The sequence below is a fragment of the Cebus imitator genome, unplaced genomic scaffold, assembly GCF_001604975.1.
Source record: "Cebus imitator isolate Cc_AM_T3 unplaced genomic scaffold, Cebus_imitator-1.0 Scaffold224, whole genome shotgun sequence".
In the NCBI taxonomy this organism is placed as follows: Eukaryota; Metazoa; Chordata; class Mammalia; order Primates; family Cebidae; genus Cebus; species Cebus imitator.
In genome coordinates this window covers 840,121-857,891 of record NW_016107539.1, presented here as the reverse complement: position 1 = coordinate 857,891, position 17,771 = coordinate 840,121, and the positions used below count along the sequence as shown (strand labels likewise).

The window sequence follows — 17,771 nt, the reverse complement described above, 5'->3', positions numbered from 1 at the left end:
CTCTTAAAAAAAAAAAAAAAAAAAAAAAAAAAAAAAGACTCCAGCCCCAACCCACGGCCAACCCGACTGCTTCCTGGCTGCCTTGTTCCATTACAGGGTTAAAGAATTACCCATAAAGAGAAACCGAGAAACCAACCAAGGCATCGGGGCCATACATCAGCAAACGCACTGGCTAGTGATGCCCATTATTCTTGCACCTAGTAGGGGTTTGCTTCTGGAGTTGGCTCTGCAGTAAAGTTAAAGCAAAGGCTGTAATATCAGCCGAGTGCGATGGCTCATGCCTGTAATCCGAGCACTTGGGGAGGCTGAGGCGGGAGGATCACCTGATGTCAGGAGTTTGAGACCAGCCTGGCCAACATGTTGAAACCTTGTCTCTACTTAAAATACAAAAATTAGCCAGGCGTGGTGCCATGTGACTGTAATCCCAGCTACTCGGGAGGCTGAGGCAGGGGGATCTCTTGAACTTGGGAGGTGGAGGTTGCAGTGAACTGAGATCACGCCCCGGACCCCAGCCTTGGTGATGGAGTAAGGCCCTGTTTCAAAAACAAAAAAATCAAAGACTATGATGTTACTTTAGCCATACCACCCATGTTTTTTTTTTTTTTTTTAAACTTGCAGAGTCGTGGTAAGTCTTCTCTAGACCTAACCCCTTTGCCCAAAGTGGTTGGCTCCTTTCTCTTTCCCTCTATGATGTGGAAGGGCCGTTTTCACACCGGCTGCCAGTCCTCGTTAATTTTGGATGCGGGGGTTTTGCCTGAACATCTGCTCAAGAAACCGAACTCCTTCATTTCATCTCAGCCCAGAGCAGTAGACGCGCACGTGGTCTTCTCAGTCCTGTTCCACGGGGATAGGTCTGCCTAGCGCCCCAGAGCCCAGGTGCGGATCGAATGGTGGATTATACAGAGCTCCTGGTCCATGGCACTGGAAATGCTGTCTGGGCTGAGTTGCTTTGATTGTGTTTGATTCCTTGTCTGCACCCACATTCCCAGCTCCTTCATCAGCCATTTCCCAAAAAGGACCCCATAGTGAGGACTTGGTGATTTCTGCTTGCAGGGTGCAGTGGCTGGAGAGGTCAGTGGTCAGACGTTTCCTGGACTCTGCTGTGGGGTACACACTGGGGCATTCTGAGGTTAATTTGTTCATTTATTCAGCCAGTATTAATTGAGCAACTATTATAAACCAGATGCTGTAGAGCTGAGGATCAAGCAGAGAATGAGATAGATATTCTCTGGGGGAACTCACAGCCTGAGGCCGAGGGGAAATAGCAAACCAGTAGGTAGCTAAAGTGATGTCAGGCTGGAAGGGAGGAGTAGAACGTTATAGGGGCATGGTGTGGGATAGGGGGATCTCTCTGAGCTGGACTGGAAGGATGGGAAGGGGGTGGTCACAGGAGGTCTTGGGAAAAGCAACTTGAGAGGTGGAAACAGCAAGTTCCAAGGCCTGGACCTAGGCAGGTGCAGCTGTTGGGAGAGAGAAGGCCAGTGTGTCTAACGTAGTCAGAGGAGGAGAGCTGGGGAGAGAGGCTGGGCCCCCATCTCAGTAGACATAAGGAACCTGAGTCCATGTCTCTCTTGAGCCTGGGTGGAATGTCTGGCCCTGCCTCCCCGTCTGGGGGTCCCCGGAGGGCTGGAAGGTGTGCGTGGCCCATCTCACGGCCTAGGGTACAGCTGTGCCAGAGCTGAGTCAGAGCTGATGGTCCTTGCCCCGCCTTGCTCTCAGGCTGTGGCCCTGGAGGGCTCCCGAGAGACAGGAAAGTCCACGGGCAGTGGCTATGTGCCTTTTTCTTAAGAAAAAAACCTTTATTTAAAAACAATAAAAACATAAACAAATTAAAGTCACCCATGATGCTGCGTGTTTCCTGAATCAGTGAAGGGAGGCATGAAGGTCTCACCTCACCCACTCAGGCCCAGCCCCAGGAACCACAACCATCTGGGTCGCTTGGGGCACAGGCTTGCTAAGTCCAAGCAGACTTATGAATAGACTCACAAAGTGCCATCATGCTGTACATACCGGGCTGCAGCTTTTAAAAAATTTTAAATCTGCTTTTTATTTTATTTATTTATTTATTTATTTATTGAGATGGAGTTTTGTCGTCCAGGCTGGAGTGCAGTGGCGCGATCTCAGCTCACTACAACTTCTACCTCCCGGATTCAAGCGATTCTCCTGCCTCAGCCTCCTGAGTAGTTGGGACTACAGGCATGGGCCACCACACCTGGCTAATTTTTGTATTTTTAGTAGAGACAGGGTTTCACCATGTTGGCCAGGCTGGTCTCAAACTCTTGACCTCCAGTGATCCACCTGCCTTGACCTCCAGTGATCGACCTCCCAAAGTGCTGGGATTACAGGTGTGAGCCATGGCGCCCAGAAAAATATACTTTTTAATATAACAGGGTCATGTTTCCAGGGTAGAAAACACAGGCCTACCTTATTCTAAGGGCTGCCCAGTGCTTTTTGACTGATTTTCCATCCAATTACAGATGGCCCATAATTCATTCAGCCAGTCCCCTGCCAGTGAGTACTTTCTATGGCCATTTTATTTATTTGCAATGAGGAATTTAATGCAACGAAATGAAGCAAGAAACTTCAATACCCACCAAAGCACCTGGATCAGGATGCCCCCTCAATTCATTTTTACTGAAATCAAAACAATGCAAGACTCTAAATTCTAAAATCATAGTAATGACAGCAGCTTTAGCTATGGCTGGGAATTCTACTAAGCATTTCGCATAAACTGTTTATTTTAATTGTTGCCACATCTTTTTGAGGTCAGTAATATTAACTTTATCTTTCTTTTGTGACAGAGTTTTGCTCTTGTTGCCCAGGCTGGAGTGCAATGCACAATCTCGGCTCACTGCAGCCTCCACTTCCGGGATTCTAGTGATTCTCCTGCCTAAGCCTCCCAAGTAGCTGGGATTACAGGCACCCACCACCATGCCCAGCTATTTTTTTGTATTTTTAGTAGAGATGGGGTTTCACCATATTGGTCAGGTTGGTCTTTATCTCCTGACCTCAGGTAGTCCACCTGCCTTGGCCTCCTAGAGTGCTGGGATTACAGGTGGTAAGTCACTGTGTCCAGCCAAACTTTACCATTTTTGCTTATGAGGAAACTGAGGCACAGAGAGCTGCCACTTGAAGATCATACTGCTAGCAAACTATGAGGACAGCACTTGGACCTGGACAGAGTGACATCAGACTGAGAAAACCCCATCAGTATTTTTTATTTTTGAGATGGAATCTTGCTCTGCTGCCCAGGCTGGAGTACAGTGGCATGATATCGGCTTACTTCAACCTCCGCCTCCTGGGTTCAAGCGATTCTCCTGCCTCAGCCTCCCAAGTAGCTGGGATTACAGGCACCCACCACCATGCCCAGCTATTTTTTTGTATTTTTAGTAGAAACAGGGTTTCGCCATGTTGGCCAGGCTGGTCTTGAACTCCTGACCTCAAGGGATCCGCTCGCCTCGGCCTCCCAAAGTGCTGGCATTACAGGCGTGAGCCGCCGTGCCCGGCCCCGTCAGCATTTGTTTCGAATTCCACCACCCCATGGGAGTACATTTCAGAGGCGGGGATTAGGGGGTTGTCCAGGCGAGACCTGGATGCAGGATGGAACGGGGAAAAGGAGCCAGGAAAATGGCCTCTAGGTACCTTGCAAACCGCGGCTTCCCTCAGAGACCAGCCTTCCAGAGTGTGTCTTCCACGTGCTGCATAACATCGAGAAGGACCACAGATGTAGGCTTTCACTTCCTGTTAGGGACCTGTTTATCCAGAACCGACTGCAGACCCCACAGGAGGGAGTCCAGGTCAGGCCAGATTCGGCCTGCTCTCTGAGCTTCTGATAACTCAAAGGTGCAAAAGAAAGCAGATGGACCCTTGGCTCATGGTTTAAGTTTCGATTTCTTATTCCTATGAGGTCTTTTTCTCTGTGTCTGTGTTTTTAAAGTGAATGGTGAAAAGACCCACTTTGGAAAGAGAAGGAAAATCAGGCACCATGCTGCAGTCTCGCACAGCAGACCCCGTCCCTTTGTAAATTCCCGCCAGCCCAAGCCTGTAGGCAGAAGTATTGCAACCAGAAAAGGCGACTGGAAAATGTTTATTATTTTCTGATTTTAAAATGCTTGTGTTTTTCTCAATATTAACACATTGTGGAATGTATGCAAAAAGCGATAAGACAGCACTGAAATAATCCGTTGCTGCTAACCATAATAACCGATGTTTGGCCAACTTTTTCTTTTTTTTTTTTTGAGACAGAGTTTCACTCTCATTGCCCAGGCTGGAGTGCGATGGCGCGATCTGGCTCGCTGCAGCCTCCATCTCCCGGGTTCAAGTGATTCTCCTGCCTTAGCCTCCTTAGTTGTTGGGACTATAGGCACATGCCACCATGCACAGCTAATTTTTATATTTTTAGTAGAGACGGGATTTCACCATGTTGGCCAGGCTGGTCTTGGAACTCCTCACCTCAGGTGATCTGCCCGCCTTGGCCTCCCAAAGTGCTGGGATCACAGGCATGAGCCACTGCACATGGCCCTGAACATTTATATAATACCCTGCATGAGCCTGTTACCATATTTAATCTTCAGGATGAGCTCGTAAGATATGGGTACTATGATTATCTCCATAGTTCAGATGAGAAGCACGGAGAGACAGTGTCATATCTAAGGTCTCACAGATCATTTGGGCCAGTCAAGGATTTGAAGCTGGGTCTGTCTACTCCGAAGTTTGGGGTACACAGGAGTAAAATGGCAGAGCGCTGGGGTGACAGAAGTTGGTTGTGGCCACAGGACATGCCCACAAAGGCTCAGGGTTGCTGTCAGCACGTTGTGGGAGGCCTGGCGGAGAACGCTGGAGAGGGCCAGCATTTCCTTCTGCACCCCGTGGGCTGCTTTCCCTGACATTTACCAGGCTCTGAGGTGCTGTGGGATGTGGCCGCTCACGGCCTCACTGTGGGGCGTCCCGAGGAAGTGCTGCTTCCCAGGCGCTGGTTTTTGTGGCTGGAGCTCAGAGGAGAGGAAGTAGGCAGAGGAACTGCCAGGCACAGGGATCTGAAACTATGCAAGGAGTGCTGACGCAAGCCAGGCTGCCTGGGTTCAAATCTGGCTTCCCCACAGGATCTGGCTGTGTGACCTTGGCCTGTGCTCTCACCTCTTTGTGCCTGGTGTCCTCCCTTATAAAATGGGATGAGGAGACCTGCCTCCTCGGGGTACTGCACAGATGAGACAAGCCCATGTGTGTGAGGTGCTTAGAGTGACGCCAGGGACATAGTGAGCGGCCATAAGAGTCGGGTAAGAACACTGCCAGGAGGGCTGGAACGAGGGTAGGAGCTGGGTGGTGCGAGACCTTGAGGGCCACAGTGGAGCCTGGACGGTATCCTGAGGGCGCAGCGAAGCAGGGGAGGGCTTGAGATCTGCCTCTGCATGAATCTTCGTGGTGAGGGCCCCCCCAGAGATCCCACCCATATGAGATCTTCCCCCGCCCCCCACTCCCCCCGTCATCTTCCAGTTATCTGGTCACCATCTCTTGTGGAACAACCTTGACCTCTCTTTGAAGCCATCTTCTTTGTTATTAGATAATGTCAGTTGCTTGAAGCCTGTGATTTAATAACGACTGTGGGTCTTTGCGCAGCCCTCTTGCTTCTCTGGGCCTCAGTTTCCTCGTCCACCAGTGTGGGCTGGCTAGTCTCTAAGTGCTCTCAACAGCCCATGGGCTGGATTCCTATGGCTGTCAGTGCATGGAGTTTTGTCTGCTGTGTATACACCCCAGAGGTGGGAAAAGGTCTCCTCCTTCTTTGTGTTGGGTCCCTCGACCTGGAAGGGACAATCCATGAGAATGCTCCTCTTAGTGACAAGGACAGTCCATGAGAACTCTCCTCTTGGTGACACTCTTTTCATGGCACCGCCATTTGGTATTTTCTGTGTTTCATCTACCACTTGCTGGTGTGAACCTAGGAAGAAAGCTTGGGATGGAAGCTTTATGTGTCCTACCTAATACTTGCTGACCACATTTCCAGGTAGTTTTTCTCCCTTTGTGAACTTCTCAAAATGATCCCCCCCCTTTTTTTCCCCTAAAACAAGCTCCTATAAGTGGAAAAAAAAATGATGCTGTTGGTAGCAGAATTCAAGAATTCATTTGAGGCAAGGAGAGGCTGTGGGAGAGGGTGACAGACACCAGCGTGCTCCTGTTTCCTCTGTTAATTTCCTACTTGATCTTCAGGCTTCGAGCTCACTTTGTAGTTGTGGATGAGAACACATTTTTTCATGAGGGCCCCAACCTGGTGTGTACAGTCATGCTCCTGGGGGTGACCTCTGCCTGAAAAGGGGACATGTGTCCCTGTTGGGTGGTCTTTGACAAATAAACTAAGTTTGTCCTGCACTACTTCTGTACAGGACTTTGCACACTGACAGTACTCAGGTCTTGATAACTTGAGTTCCAGTTCCTCGATGTCTATCCAGCCATCTTCCCTCGCTTCCTTTTGAGCATCAGACATTCCTGTTTGGTTATCTGAGAAAACAGGGCGCTTAAGTATTCTGCCCTCATTGAGGGGACGCGTCTGATATTAGCTTCTGGACTTTTCTTGGCCCCAGCAACTGCCTTTGGAGGAGCTGACACTTCTGTCTCTTCAGTCATAAGATGTTTATTAGGCATTTGTGCATGCTGGGTGTTGGGGAGATGGTGATGAATCTGACTTGGTCCCTTCAGCAGGGACCAAGGGACACTAGAATGAGAGTCAATATATTAACCACCTTTTCTCTTTCCTTTGAGCATAGCCCATATCTTGCTGAGTCATTTCAGGAATTGCACTGTAAGGTCAGGATTTGCAGACTTAATTGTGACAGAGGGCTCTCGCGTGTTCTTTGCTTATTCCTTGTCAAGATCATCTAGAGAGCAATCACTAGACTTTATGTTAATTTTTCATGGGGGAGGTGGGGAGGAGTTATGTTTAAGTAATGCTTGAAACGCAGATTTCATTGGATGAATCTTAAGAGCCAAGACTCTATGGGTTCAAACCTAAGCAGTCACAGAAGATGTTAATAGCTGTGCTTAAAAGTATGGAGGGGCTCTTTGGTCAGACGTTGGGAAGGGCTACATACTCTAGCCCACCTTGGAGAGTTACTCGGCACAGCAGCGTGTTAAAGCCTCCGAGAAGCTCTGTAGGGAAGAAAGCCATCTGACTTTGACTCAGCAGTTTCCAAAGCTTATTAGTGTTCAGAATGTTCCCCCTTTCTCATAAAACCATTTAATATCCCCCAGAATCAGTGTTCCACAAGACACCCTGGAAATACTCATGGAAATGACTTGTTTCAGCTGAAAACTCCCCAATGACCAGTGTCAGTGGTCAGCAAGAGAAATCAAGTATTCGCAAATGCAGTGGGGTTTTTTTGGCCTAACTTCTTGGCCCAAAACTGGGGATGCAGTGTTCTGCTTCCGGACAGGAGAGTTTACCTTTGAGCACAACCTCCTCATCAGCTGCCATGGCTCACGTGACATCCAGGCTGCATGCTGAGGAAAGGCGGAGGGGAGCTTCTGTCTTTCTGCTCTTCAGTGACTCCTGAGCCAGGGCACCCCTGAAGTCGCTGGCTTCCCTCTTAACTTGGGGCTGCATCTTTAAGCCTGTGTTCTCAGACAACCAAGAAGGCAGGTCTGGGATGGGCAGGGACCTGTCATGGTGCTTCTGTAACAGACTTGGCATATAATAAAGTGTAATATACAACAATGCTTTTAAAAATTATTTATTTATTTATCTTTGAAACAAGATCTCATTCCGTCACCCAGGCTGGAGTGCAGTGATGTGATCTTGGTTCGCTGCAACCTCTACCTCCTGGATTCAAGCAATTCTCATTCCTCAGCCTCTCAAGTAGCTGGGATTATAGGCATGCACCACCACGCCTGGCTAATTTTTGTTATTGTATTTTTAGTAGAGACAGGGTTTCACCATGCTGGCCAGGCTGATCCTGAACTCCTAGCCTCAAGTGATGCACCTGCCTTGGCCTCTCAGAGTGCTGGGATTACAAGTGTAAGCCACCTCATCCAGCCCTTAATAATGCCTTTTTTTTTTTTTTTTTTTTTTTTTAAGAAAGATCTATAGACATTCAGATATGGAGAAAAAAATATGATGGTAGGATTCTGGACAGTTTCTATTTTTTTCTTATTTTCTGTTGTTGCCCTGTTTCCTTTCTTTCTTTTTGGCTGTTAACATTTTATTTAAAAATTTTTAAAAATGTAACTTCAACTTTTTGGATTTGGGAAGTACCTGTGGTTTGTTCCATGGGTATATTACGTGACACTGAGGTTTGGGCTATGAATGAGCCTGTTGCCCCGGCAGTGAGCATAGTACCCAAACAGTAGGTTGTTGGTCCCTGCTCTGCTCCCTGACCCCCACCCTGTTAGTCCTCACGATCTGTTGTTCCTTCTTCATGTCCATATAGACCCAAAGCTTAGCTCTCACTTATAAATGAGAACATGCGGTGTTTAGTTTTCTGTTCCTGCATTAATTTGCTTAGGATAATGTCTTGTTTTCTGTTGTCAACATGTCTTCCTTTTAGCAAAAGGAAATACTCATATCTATAAATACATATATACACACAACCGCACGCATTGACACATACACATCTTACTGAAATGACATATGTAAGGAAGTAAAAAGTTCCCCTTCAAAGTTTTCCTTCTTATTTCAAGATAATAATAAATGTTAGAAATAATTGTTTTAAAGACTAACTTTCTTCAAGGCCTTCTTGCTTTTTGCTAAAAACTCCTTGTTAAGCCCTATCCTATGTAGCTGCTAGACATGCTACAGGCACGTAGTACATTCTATGTCCTTGTACTTTAACCAAGACATTTGTGCTGGACGTGCTCACAGGCATGTCCCAGCTCGCAGCCTATGACCCTTCCTTATTTGGACTTCCTCTTTTCCTTTGTTCTCCCTTGCCTTTACCTATTTAGAAAAGTTTTAAATTGTCATCCAATCAGGTTCAGTTTTAAATTGTGAAGTCTGGCTCCAACCAAAGGAGAGCTGACACAGCAATAAAGACCTAATACATAAGGAATAAATACGCCTGCCTTTCCTGTGTTCATTGTACTCTCGTAGCAAGATAGCTGACAAGGAGTACCCTTTCCGCAGAAAGTAAAATTGCCTCACTGAGAAAGCTTTTTGTTTGAGTGCTAATTTTTCCTTGCAATACCTAAGAACAAACATTCTATCTCTATTAACATAATATGTAAGCTAAGATAAATAGAAGTTGGTGAGTTTTTTGTCTTAAATCTTTGGTTTCTAGTAGTTCCTTCAAAGTCTGTCATTTTTAAATTTTTCTAGATGGGCAGCAAATTTGGGAGATGGAAGCCACGGTGGATAAGGACAAGAGCCAGCCCGTAAGCACGTGGACGCACTGGCTGTCAGGCAGCTGAGTGTCTCTGAACCCCCGTCATGTTCCCTCCCTCATGCTCTCTCTTTCTTTCCCTCCTTCCTTCATCAATGTCCCCCAGAGCTTTGGACCTAACAGGTACTCAACAATGCATATTAATGAGTGAATTTAGCATTTATTGGGCATCAGGCTCTCTGATTTGTAACTGTGACATCTTAATGTATTTCGATGGAGTATTTTTCTTTGCTGCTGCTGAAAAGTTAAATTCCCCTGAAATTGAACTTCCCCTGTAAACCTATGAAAGGCACATCAAAACCCCCATTAGATGCTGGGCTGCCTGAATATACTTAGGGTGTGGGTAGGAACTTACACCTACCCACACCCTAAGTTCATGACCACTCCTTCTTTCCAGAACATGCTTTTTGTTGAGATTCCCGAGTATCGGAACAAGCACATCCGCACACCTGTAAAAGTGAACTTCTATGTCATCAACGGAAAAAGAAAACGAAGTCAGCCTCAGCACTTTACCTACCACCCAGGTAAGGACTGTCTCTGACGGCCCTGTTGTTATTGAGAGGCAGGACAGGCACGGGGCTCAGGACACCTGAAGTTTGCTTCTAGCTGGGTAACTTTGGACAGATGACTCAACCTCTCTGAGCCTCAGTTTCATCATCTGTGAGGCAGCATCTTTCTTATAAGGGTTCTGGAAATGAAATGCACATAAAATCCTTAGCACAGCACAAAGTAAGCTGAAGTCAGTGATATTAGCTATTATCGCCTGAGTACTTTCCTTTGGGGAAGGGGGAATAGAAGAAGGGCATGTGTGTGCATGTACAACAGAAGGGTGCTAAGTGGTTGACTCCTGTCCCTGGCTTAGATTTGATCATGATAGAGGGGTCAAAGGTGGCTATGCCCTAAAACCTATAGAATCTTTATGTGACCCCCTGTGTGGCTCATCACCCTGTGGCCTAATGAAGTGAGTGACTGTTCTATAACCGGGCCAGAAGCTCTCATTCCCACAAAGTACAGCCCCAAGAAAGGTGATGAGTACCATTTTGTCATTCATTCATTTGTCCAGAAAATGTAAGAGTGCCAGGCACTGTTCTTGGCTTGTAGACACAGCCGTGAACTCTACAGGGTAAGAATCCCTGCCCATGTGCAACCACCATTCTAATGGGGATGAGGTCATAGATAATGTTATTATTGACATGTTGGATTATGATTGGGGCTGCAGAAAAGGTGGACAGGAACAGCCAGGGGAAGCATAAGTTTATATTTTAAAAATGCTTCTCTGAGCTCTCCCTTGGGAAGTAGGCTACAGGCTTCCCAGGCTGAGAAAGACCTGCTAGCCACCTTTCCAAGACTGGAAACCTATAATTCGAAACAATCTCCCAGGGTATAATTTCCATCCTGTGGCAGCCTCTGGGCTGCTGGAAGCATTACACTGAGGGGTGTCCTGGCAGCCTGGCCTTGGTGAGCTTGACTTGTGCCCACAGTTTTGTGTTGACCCCCATGAGGACACTGCTGTCCTGGGGCAGACATGACACTTTATCAGCGGCAGGGTTCAGACCCAGCACTGTGGGGATTGCTGGGAGGCTCTAGACTGCAGCTCAGGAATCCCATTGAGCAGACAGCTTCTCCATTCTGTTTTGTGGTGCCCTCTCCTCTCCTTTGTGGGCGGGCCTTGGCTCTTGTCTGGCTGAGCGTGGCCTGAGTGAGCTCTCTGTCTCCCAGGGAGTGAGGTGACAGCCTTTGAATAGCGTCTCAAGGGACAATTTCTGTGGCTGGAGACAGCCCTGCCTAGTCTCCTTGTCTCCTCCAATCCCCAATACTTGGCGGTCCCTCACCACACACGCACGCACACGCACACGCACACGCACACTTGGTCACAGTCCTGTCGCTGATTCATTCACTCCAGTAAACAGAAAACTGATTCCTTAACTCTTGGGATCGGTATGGATGTTGGGGAAAGAGTAATTTCAGTGATTGGTGCTGGGCAGGGAGAAAGGAATGGCCACAGCGACAGCACAAATGCTAATCATGATGGATGATAATAGTCAGAGGATAGCAGCAACAGCAACCATTGAGCACTTACTGTATGCCAGCCACCGCACTCAGTGCTTTGCATACACAACGTATTTAATCCTCCCAATGATCCTGTAGGGGTAGGTATGATTGTTACCACCAGGTAACAGATGGGGAAACTGAGGCTTGAACCAGTAGTGCTTATTCCCCCAAAGCACTACAGAATGGAGGAAAGGGACAGTCACTATTCTGTCATTCCTTTGGAAAATATCTGAGTGCCCATTAAGTACCAGGTGCTGTTTGGGGCCATGAGGATCAAAACCACACAGAAGTCCTACCTTTGAAGAGCTGACTTTGGAGGCGGGGTGTATTTAGGTAATAAATCGGCACGTAAAGCATCTATGACATTTCTAATGGGGATAAGCGGTAGACAGGAAACAAATGGAGAAAGGAGCTGCCAGGGTAGAAAGGGGGAGGTACCATCTGAAATCAAGCTTGTCCTCCGAGCTCTCACCTGGGAGGAATAGGCTGTAAACGTCCCAGGGCGGAGTCAGACCCAGCAGACACCTTTCCAATATTGGAAAAATCTATAATTCGAGATGACCATTGCCGGGATAAAATTTCCTACCTAAGACAATCGCACAGGGAGCCTTTTTTCCAAGACTGGTAAGTGACGGCGACCAACCGTTTGGTCCCACCCAAATGGACTCCCAAGGCCATTTTCCCAAGCACCGTCCACGAATCCTCCGCGCACACCCGTGGCTCACCGCCATGGACGACCCATGTGCTCTTCTCTCCTCCCAGTCCCAGCCATCAAGACGGAGCCCACGGATGAGTATGACCCCACTCTGATCTGCAGCCCCACCCATGGGGGCCTGGGGAGCCAGCCTTACTACCCTCAGCACCCGATGGTGGCCGAGTCCCCCTCCTGCCTCGTGGCCACCATGGCTCCCTGCCAGCAGTTCCGCACGGGGCTCTCATCCCCTGACGCCCGCTACCAGCAACAGAACCCAGCAGCCGTGCTCTACCAGCGGAGCAAGAGCCTGAGCCCCAGCCTGCTGAGCTACCAGCAGCCGGCCCTCATGGCCGCCCCGCTGTCCCTGGCGGACGCTCACCGCTCTGTGCTGGTGCACGCCGGCTCCCAGGGCCAGAGCTCAGCCCTGCTCCACCCCTCTCCGACCAACCAGCAGGCCTCGCCGGTGATCCACTACTCGCCCACCAACCAGCAGCTGCGCTGCGGAAGTCACCAGGAGTTCCAGCACATCATGTACTGCGAGAATTTCGCACCAGGCACCGCCAGGCCTGGCCCGCCCCCGGTCAGTCAAGGTCAGAGGCTGAGCCCGAGTTCCTACCCCACCGTCATTCAGCAGCAGAATGCCACGAGCCAAAGAGCCACCAAAAACGGACCCCCAGTCGGTGACCAAAAGGAAGTATTACCTGCAGGAGTGACCGTCAAACAGGAGCAGAACCTGGACCAGACCTACTTGGATGACGGTAAGACGCTTGGGTTTTGTCACTGCCTGTAAGGATGGCGCCCTGACGCATCTCTGCCTAGGAAATTCACTGAGTGGCCTGCAGATTACTTAACCTCTCTGGGCCTCGGTGTCCCCATTTTAATCGAAGGAGGTTGAATAACAAGACCCTGAAAGCCACCCCCAGCTCTGTGCAAGAATTATCTCCCATCAGATGTCCCCCTCCAGAACGACCCCCATGGAAAAAACAAATGAGGGCAACCCGGCATCCCCCGGGTCATGAACTGGGTGCAGTTAACTGCTTCCACACTTTCCAATTGCCAAATTTAGACCGAGGCCAAGAAAATAGAAAGGAAGGAAAGCTAACCTCCTTTCATTCCTGTACGGAAAAAATCCCACTGGCTAGCCCTCTTTTGTGTATTTGAGGGAGGGAGAGGGAGGAAAAGGAAGAGGAAAGCTCATTGAAAAGGGGCTTTATCAGAACAGCTTGCAGGCAGGCTGCGGGCACTTCTCTGCCCTGTGCTGGTGGAACAGAGATGCACATTGATGGGAGGGAACAGTGGGCATCCGCTGTGGTGAGCCCAGCAGATGGGTGGTTTGGGCCAAGAAAAAGGATGCAGAGGAGGCTTTGTGTGAGTCTGTAGGTGTCTGTCTGTGGGCAAGGGGTCTGGCCAGAGGGTAGTCTTATGGAGCAGCTGTGATGAGGCGTTGGACCAGGATCTCAGGGAGGAAGGGCAGACTGCTTTGTTAAGACTCACCTGGGAGCCGCTAGGCACATTAGCAGGTCGGAGAGGGTGGGGTGAGCAGAGCAGCCTTGCCTTGGGGGCTCTGGATGGAAAAAGGAAAACAGACTGTTGGGCTTTCTTTATATTTTTCTTTTAAAAATTTATTTATGGGTGTATAGCAGGTGTGTGTGTGTCTGTATTTATTTATTTATCCTACCTATCGGGTACGTGAGATGTTTGGAGGCAGGCATGCAAAGTGAAAGAAGCGCTTCGTGGAGAATGGGGTATCCATCCCTTCAAGCATTTATCCATTGAGTTGCAAACGGTCCCATGACACTTGAAGTTATTTAAAAATGAACAGTTAAAAGGTTGGAGTTTCTTACTAGCAGTAGGAAAAACCTAAATTGCCGGCTGTCATTCCCAGTTCCAGTCTTGTATTTTATAGGCAGTAGTATCTGCTATACCCTGAAACTTCAATTATTTCAGAAAATTAACTCTCAGGAGCCCAGCCAAGGGGTAGGAAGTGAAGCAGGAGCTTCCAAACAACCACCATAGTTACCGTCAAGTCCGGCTATTAAGTTGCAGACACTGCGGTGCCAGAAATATCCTCTGCTGCGCAGTCAGAGACTGTTGACTTTTACTCCAAGAAACATCTTGATGAGTCAGGTTATCTGGGGGTTCTGTGACTTCTAGTAGTTTCCATACCCAATCTCTAGTGAGATAATGGATCAAAAACATCCCCTGAACTCACCAAGCAGAGACCTCTGGGGCCACTTCCTGTAGGGTCATCCTGGCCCATGCGCCTTACAAGGCTGGCCTCTGGGCATTGCTGTGTTAATAATTGATTTGTCTGATCCTGAATAATCACGTACAGGTTGAGTTAGGGTCATGGTGCTCTGTTTTGAAAGAGAGACCTGCCTACAAGCCATCCTTGAGCAATCTACATTCACAATGGTGACGATAAAGTTTTGGTGCTTATTTTCAAGAGGCAATCATGTTGAGAATTAACTAAGGCAGAATGCCCAGTGGTGGTAGATCAATGAAGCATGGCTGTAACCAGACCCCTTTCTAGGCAAGGCCTTGGGGGATCGATTGTATTGGAGAAGAGGTGCTTTATAAATAAATGAGCTTCTGTGCAGGGGCGGATAGCTTTCCCCTGCTGACTCTGCACCTAGGGCTGGGCTGGTCTCCAGAGTAAGAAACACATTGGCCTCTCCCACCCCAAGCATCCTGTGTTAAAGGCAAATGGTGAGTGTCTTGGATATTGGGGCACCCATGTCCACGTGGCCCGAGGTGGTCATGACTGGCTGTTGCAGCCCCAGATCCATAGATGTCCTTGCCATTTCCACAGAAACTCACGTTACAGAGAAAGCAGCTGGGCATGGAGACCCTTCTGGGCCCCTGGAGGCCCTTTCTGAACACAGGCAGGTTCACAGTCGTGGTGAGAGGGAGTCCTGCCAGGTCGAAACCTGAGTCGGCTCTGAGGATGTCTCAGAGAACGGAGCGAGGTGAAATTGAGGTACATGCTGTATGACCCCAGCCCATGGGATGTTAGGAGCTATTTTCTGAAGGAGGGGTCCATGGCTTTAAAAAATGAAAAAACTAGGTTAAACCAAGTTTTTTTTTTTTTTTTTTTTTTTTTTTTGTTGCAGGACTTCTCAGAGTCTTTACTATGCTAGTGGTTGTTATCCATCTCTAAAATGAGGGGGTGCACACAAACGAGAGTGCACGGCACACTTGAGGTGGTGCTGTCCCACTGTATTGTGTTCTGTGAGAACGGAGGCCTGGGAGTCGCGCAACACAGCTGACCTGGACACTCCTTTCCCAGTACTTGGCAGAAATAACATACAGGAAACTGAAGGGCTCTGAAGCACGGCACTGCCCAGGCCCCTATGCCGTATTCTGGCTTCTCAGTTTTGGGGCTGCACATTCATGAGGCCAGAGCCTGCTGGGGCAGTGGAGGGGTTTCTACCCATGTGGCTCCAAAAACCAGCAAGTGTTACTAGGTCCGTTCAGGGCTCCCCTGGCCTTGACTCCAAGGCTCCGCCCAACCCAGGACCCTCCAATGGGCAGGTCCCCTGGTGGCTCATGCCCAGTGGCAAGCCCCAGACTACGTCTCCACCATAGCCACCTGGAAGATGTGGGCGCAGTTTTGTCTCCCAACTGCTGGAATTTCAGATTCTCCTCCAGAGTCTGTCTAGCCTGTGCATCCATGGAACATTCCAGATGTGCTGCCATTGGCCCTATGGATATGCAATTTGCACATCTTCATTTGCTGTTGTGTTATTTCTGACAAGTAAACTGGAAAATCTCCTGGGTCATTCCTCGGGTGTCTGGCGGGGCAGCTTCCTCGGTCTTTAGGTCCTTTGCTGTCCCTTTCATTTATTATTCCAAGGGAGTCTGTTGCACACAGCGTTTATTTGTCTGTGCAGGGCACGTGCTAAACTCCAGCGTGACGTGCTGCCAGCATGTGGGCGTTTGTTTTTTGTTTTGTTTGTTTTTTGAGATAGTGTCTCTCACTGTTACCCAGGCTGGAGTGCAGAGGTGCGATTTTGGCTCACTGCAACCTCCACCTCCGGATTTAGGCGATTCTCCTGCCTCAGCCTCCCGAGTATCTGGGATTACAGGCGCACGCCACCATGCCCAGCTAATTTTGGTATTTTTAGTAGAGACAGGGTTTTACCATATTGGTCAGCCTGGTCTTGAACTCCTGACCTAGTGATCTGCCAGTCTCAGCCTCCCAAAGTGCTGGGATTACAGGCGTGAGCCACCGCACCCAGCCTAGTATTTCTGATTTGCCATTTATTTGCCTTGGGATTTTGCCAAAGTGGGCTTTCCATGGAAACTGTGAGAGCTGAGCTTATGTTTTTTGAGGGTCGAGGGAAGGTTCTGTGGCTGGAAAAGGAAGCAGTCACCCGGGTCCTCCCTCCCACACAAGTGCAAACAAACCACCTTTGAAGCGGCCCCTGCCCCTGCCCTGGGGTCCAGGGAAGCCCCGGCTCAGCTCTGGGTTATCACTTCCTGCACCTTGGCCCGTGGTCCCAGTGTCGCGTCTGGACATCCCAACCCGCTCCCTCGAGGGGCGTCTGTACTTTATCTCGGACCTTCCCGCCTGCATTCCTGCACACAGACGCCGGCTGGCTTGGCCCCGTTCGTTCTTGGAATGCCAAGGCACTGCTTGTGCTTTCTCCACTCCCAAGTTCTTGAGACATTTTCAAGAAGTCTCTTTGAAAAGGCAAAATAAGTGATATTGCAGGGCCCAAGGCATCCACTTCCCCAAGCCTCGGGTTTCTCCACCCACCCCAATTCAGCTACTTTCTTACGGTTCTTTAAAAACATATGATCTGTACACTGTCACTTGCTTGCTCTCTGCTGTCATCCCCCTTCCATGACCAGCGTCTTTTTCCAAGGCCCCCGGTTGTAGCTGAGGAAAGCACCAGCAGCTCCTAGGACCTAGTTGTTCCCTGCCTTCCTTCCACACTGCTCTCTCCTCCCCAACCCTCCCCATCCTTAGCCTTCCTTCTTCCCTCTCTCCCCCCCTCTCTGTCCTTGACGCTTGATTTCTCTGTCCTTGACCCTCCTTCCCTCTCACCCACAAGTATTTTCTGGCTGTCTACTCTGTACTGGGCACTGTGCTGGCACTTAGGGATCCACCAGTGAACAAATGAAATGAAGTCTTGGCTCTCGGGGTACTTTTTTGGTAAGGGAGATAGACATTAGCATGGAAGGCAGTGAGTAAGCAAGCGAAATTAACGAATATGAAAGCCACAGGGGAAACTCCCCGGGGTTAAGAGCAAGAGGATGGTCAGGGGCAAGGTTAGCCTCTGCAGATGAGTGGACAGAAAAGCCACTCTGAAGAGGTGGCCTTTGGGGATGGATGCAGACATGGGGAGGTCTGAGGGAAGAGTGTTTCAGGGAGAGGGAACGGCAGGTGGTGGCCATGAACTCAGAGAAGCAGGCTTGCACTGGCAAGCGTTTAGCAGCAGTGCAGCATGGTTTGATTTGCTTTTTGAAAAGATCACTCTGGCTGCCTTTGCAAAATGGACTATAGGGAGTCAAGGGTTGGAAAAAGGGAGATGAGTGAATTTGAAAACGAATTCTGTGGCAGGAACACGCCGGAAGGCGGTGCATTTCACAGGGGGTGTGCCTCGCAGGACCTTTCATGAGTGCAGTTACTTAAAATGCAACTGGAATTGCCA

General features: G+C 49.0%; 1 protein-coding gene across 9 annotated transcripts in view; it reads left to right on the top strand.

Moving 5' to 3' along the window:
- NFATC2 (nuclear factor of activated T cells 2) overlaps window positions 1-17,771 on the top strand; it is a 177,868-nt gene that overhangs the window by 119,337 nt on the left and 40,760 nt on the right. For all 9 annotated transcript variants that reach the window (XM_037727253.1, XM_037727254.1, XM_037727250.1 and 6 more), the window contains 3 exons: window positions 9,302-9,357; window positions 9,763-9,889; window positions 12,180-12,869. In XM_037727253.1, coding sequence (XP_037583181.1) covers window positions 9,302-9,357; window positions 9,763-9,889; window positions 12,180-12,869 — 873 coding nt within the window. The remainder of the gene's footprint in view (window positions 1-9,301; window positions 9,358-9,762; window positions 9,890-12,179; window positions 12,870-17,771) is intronic.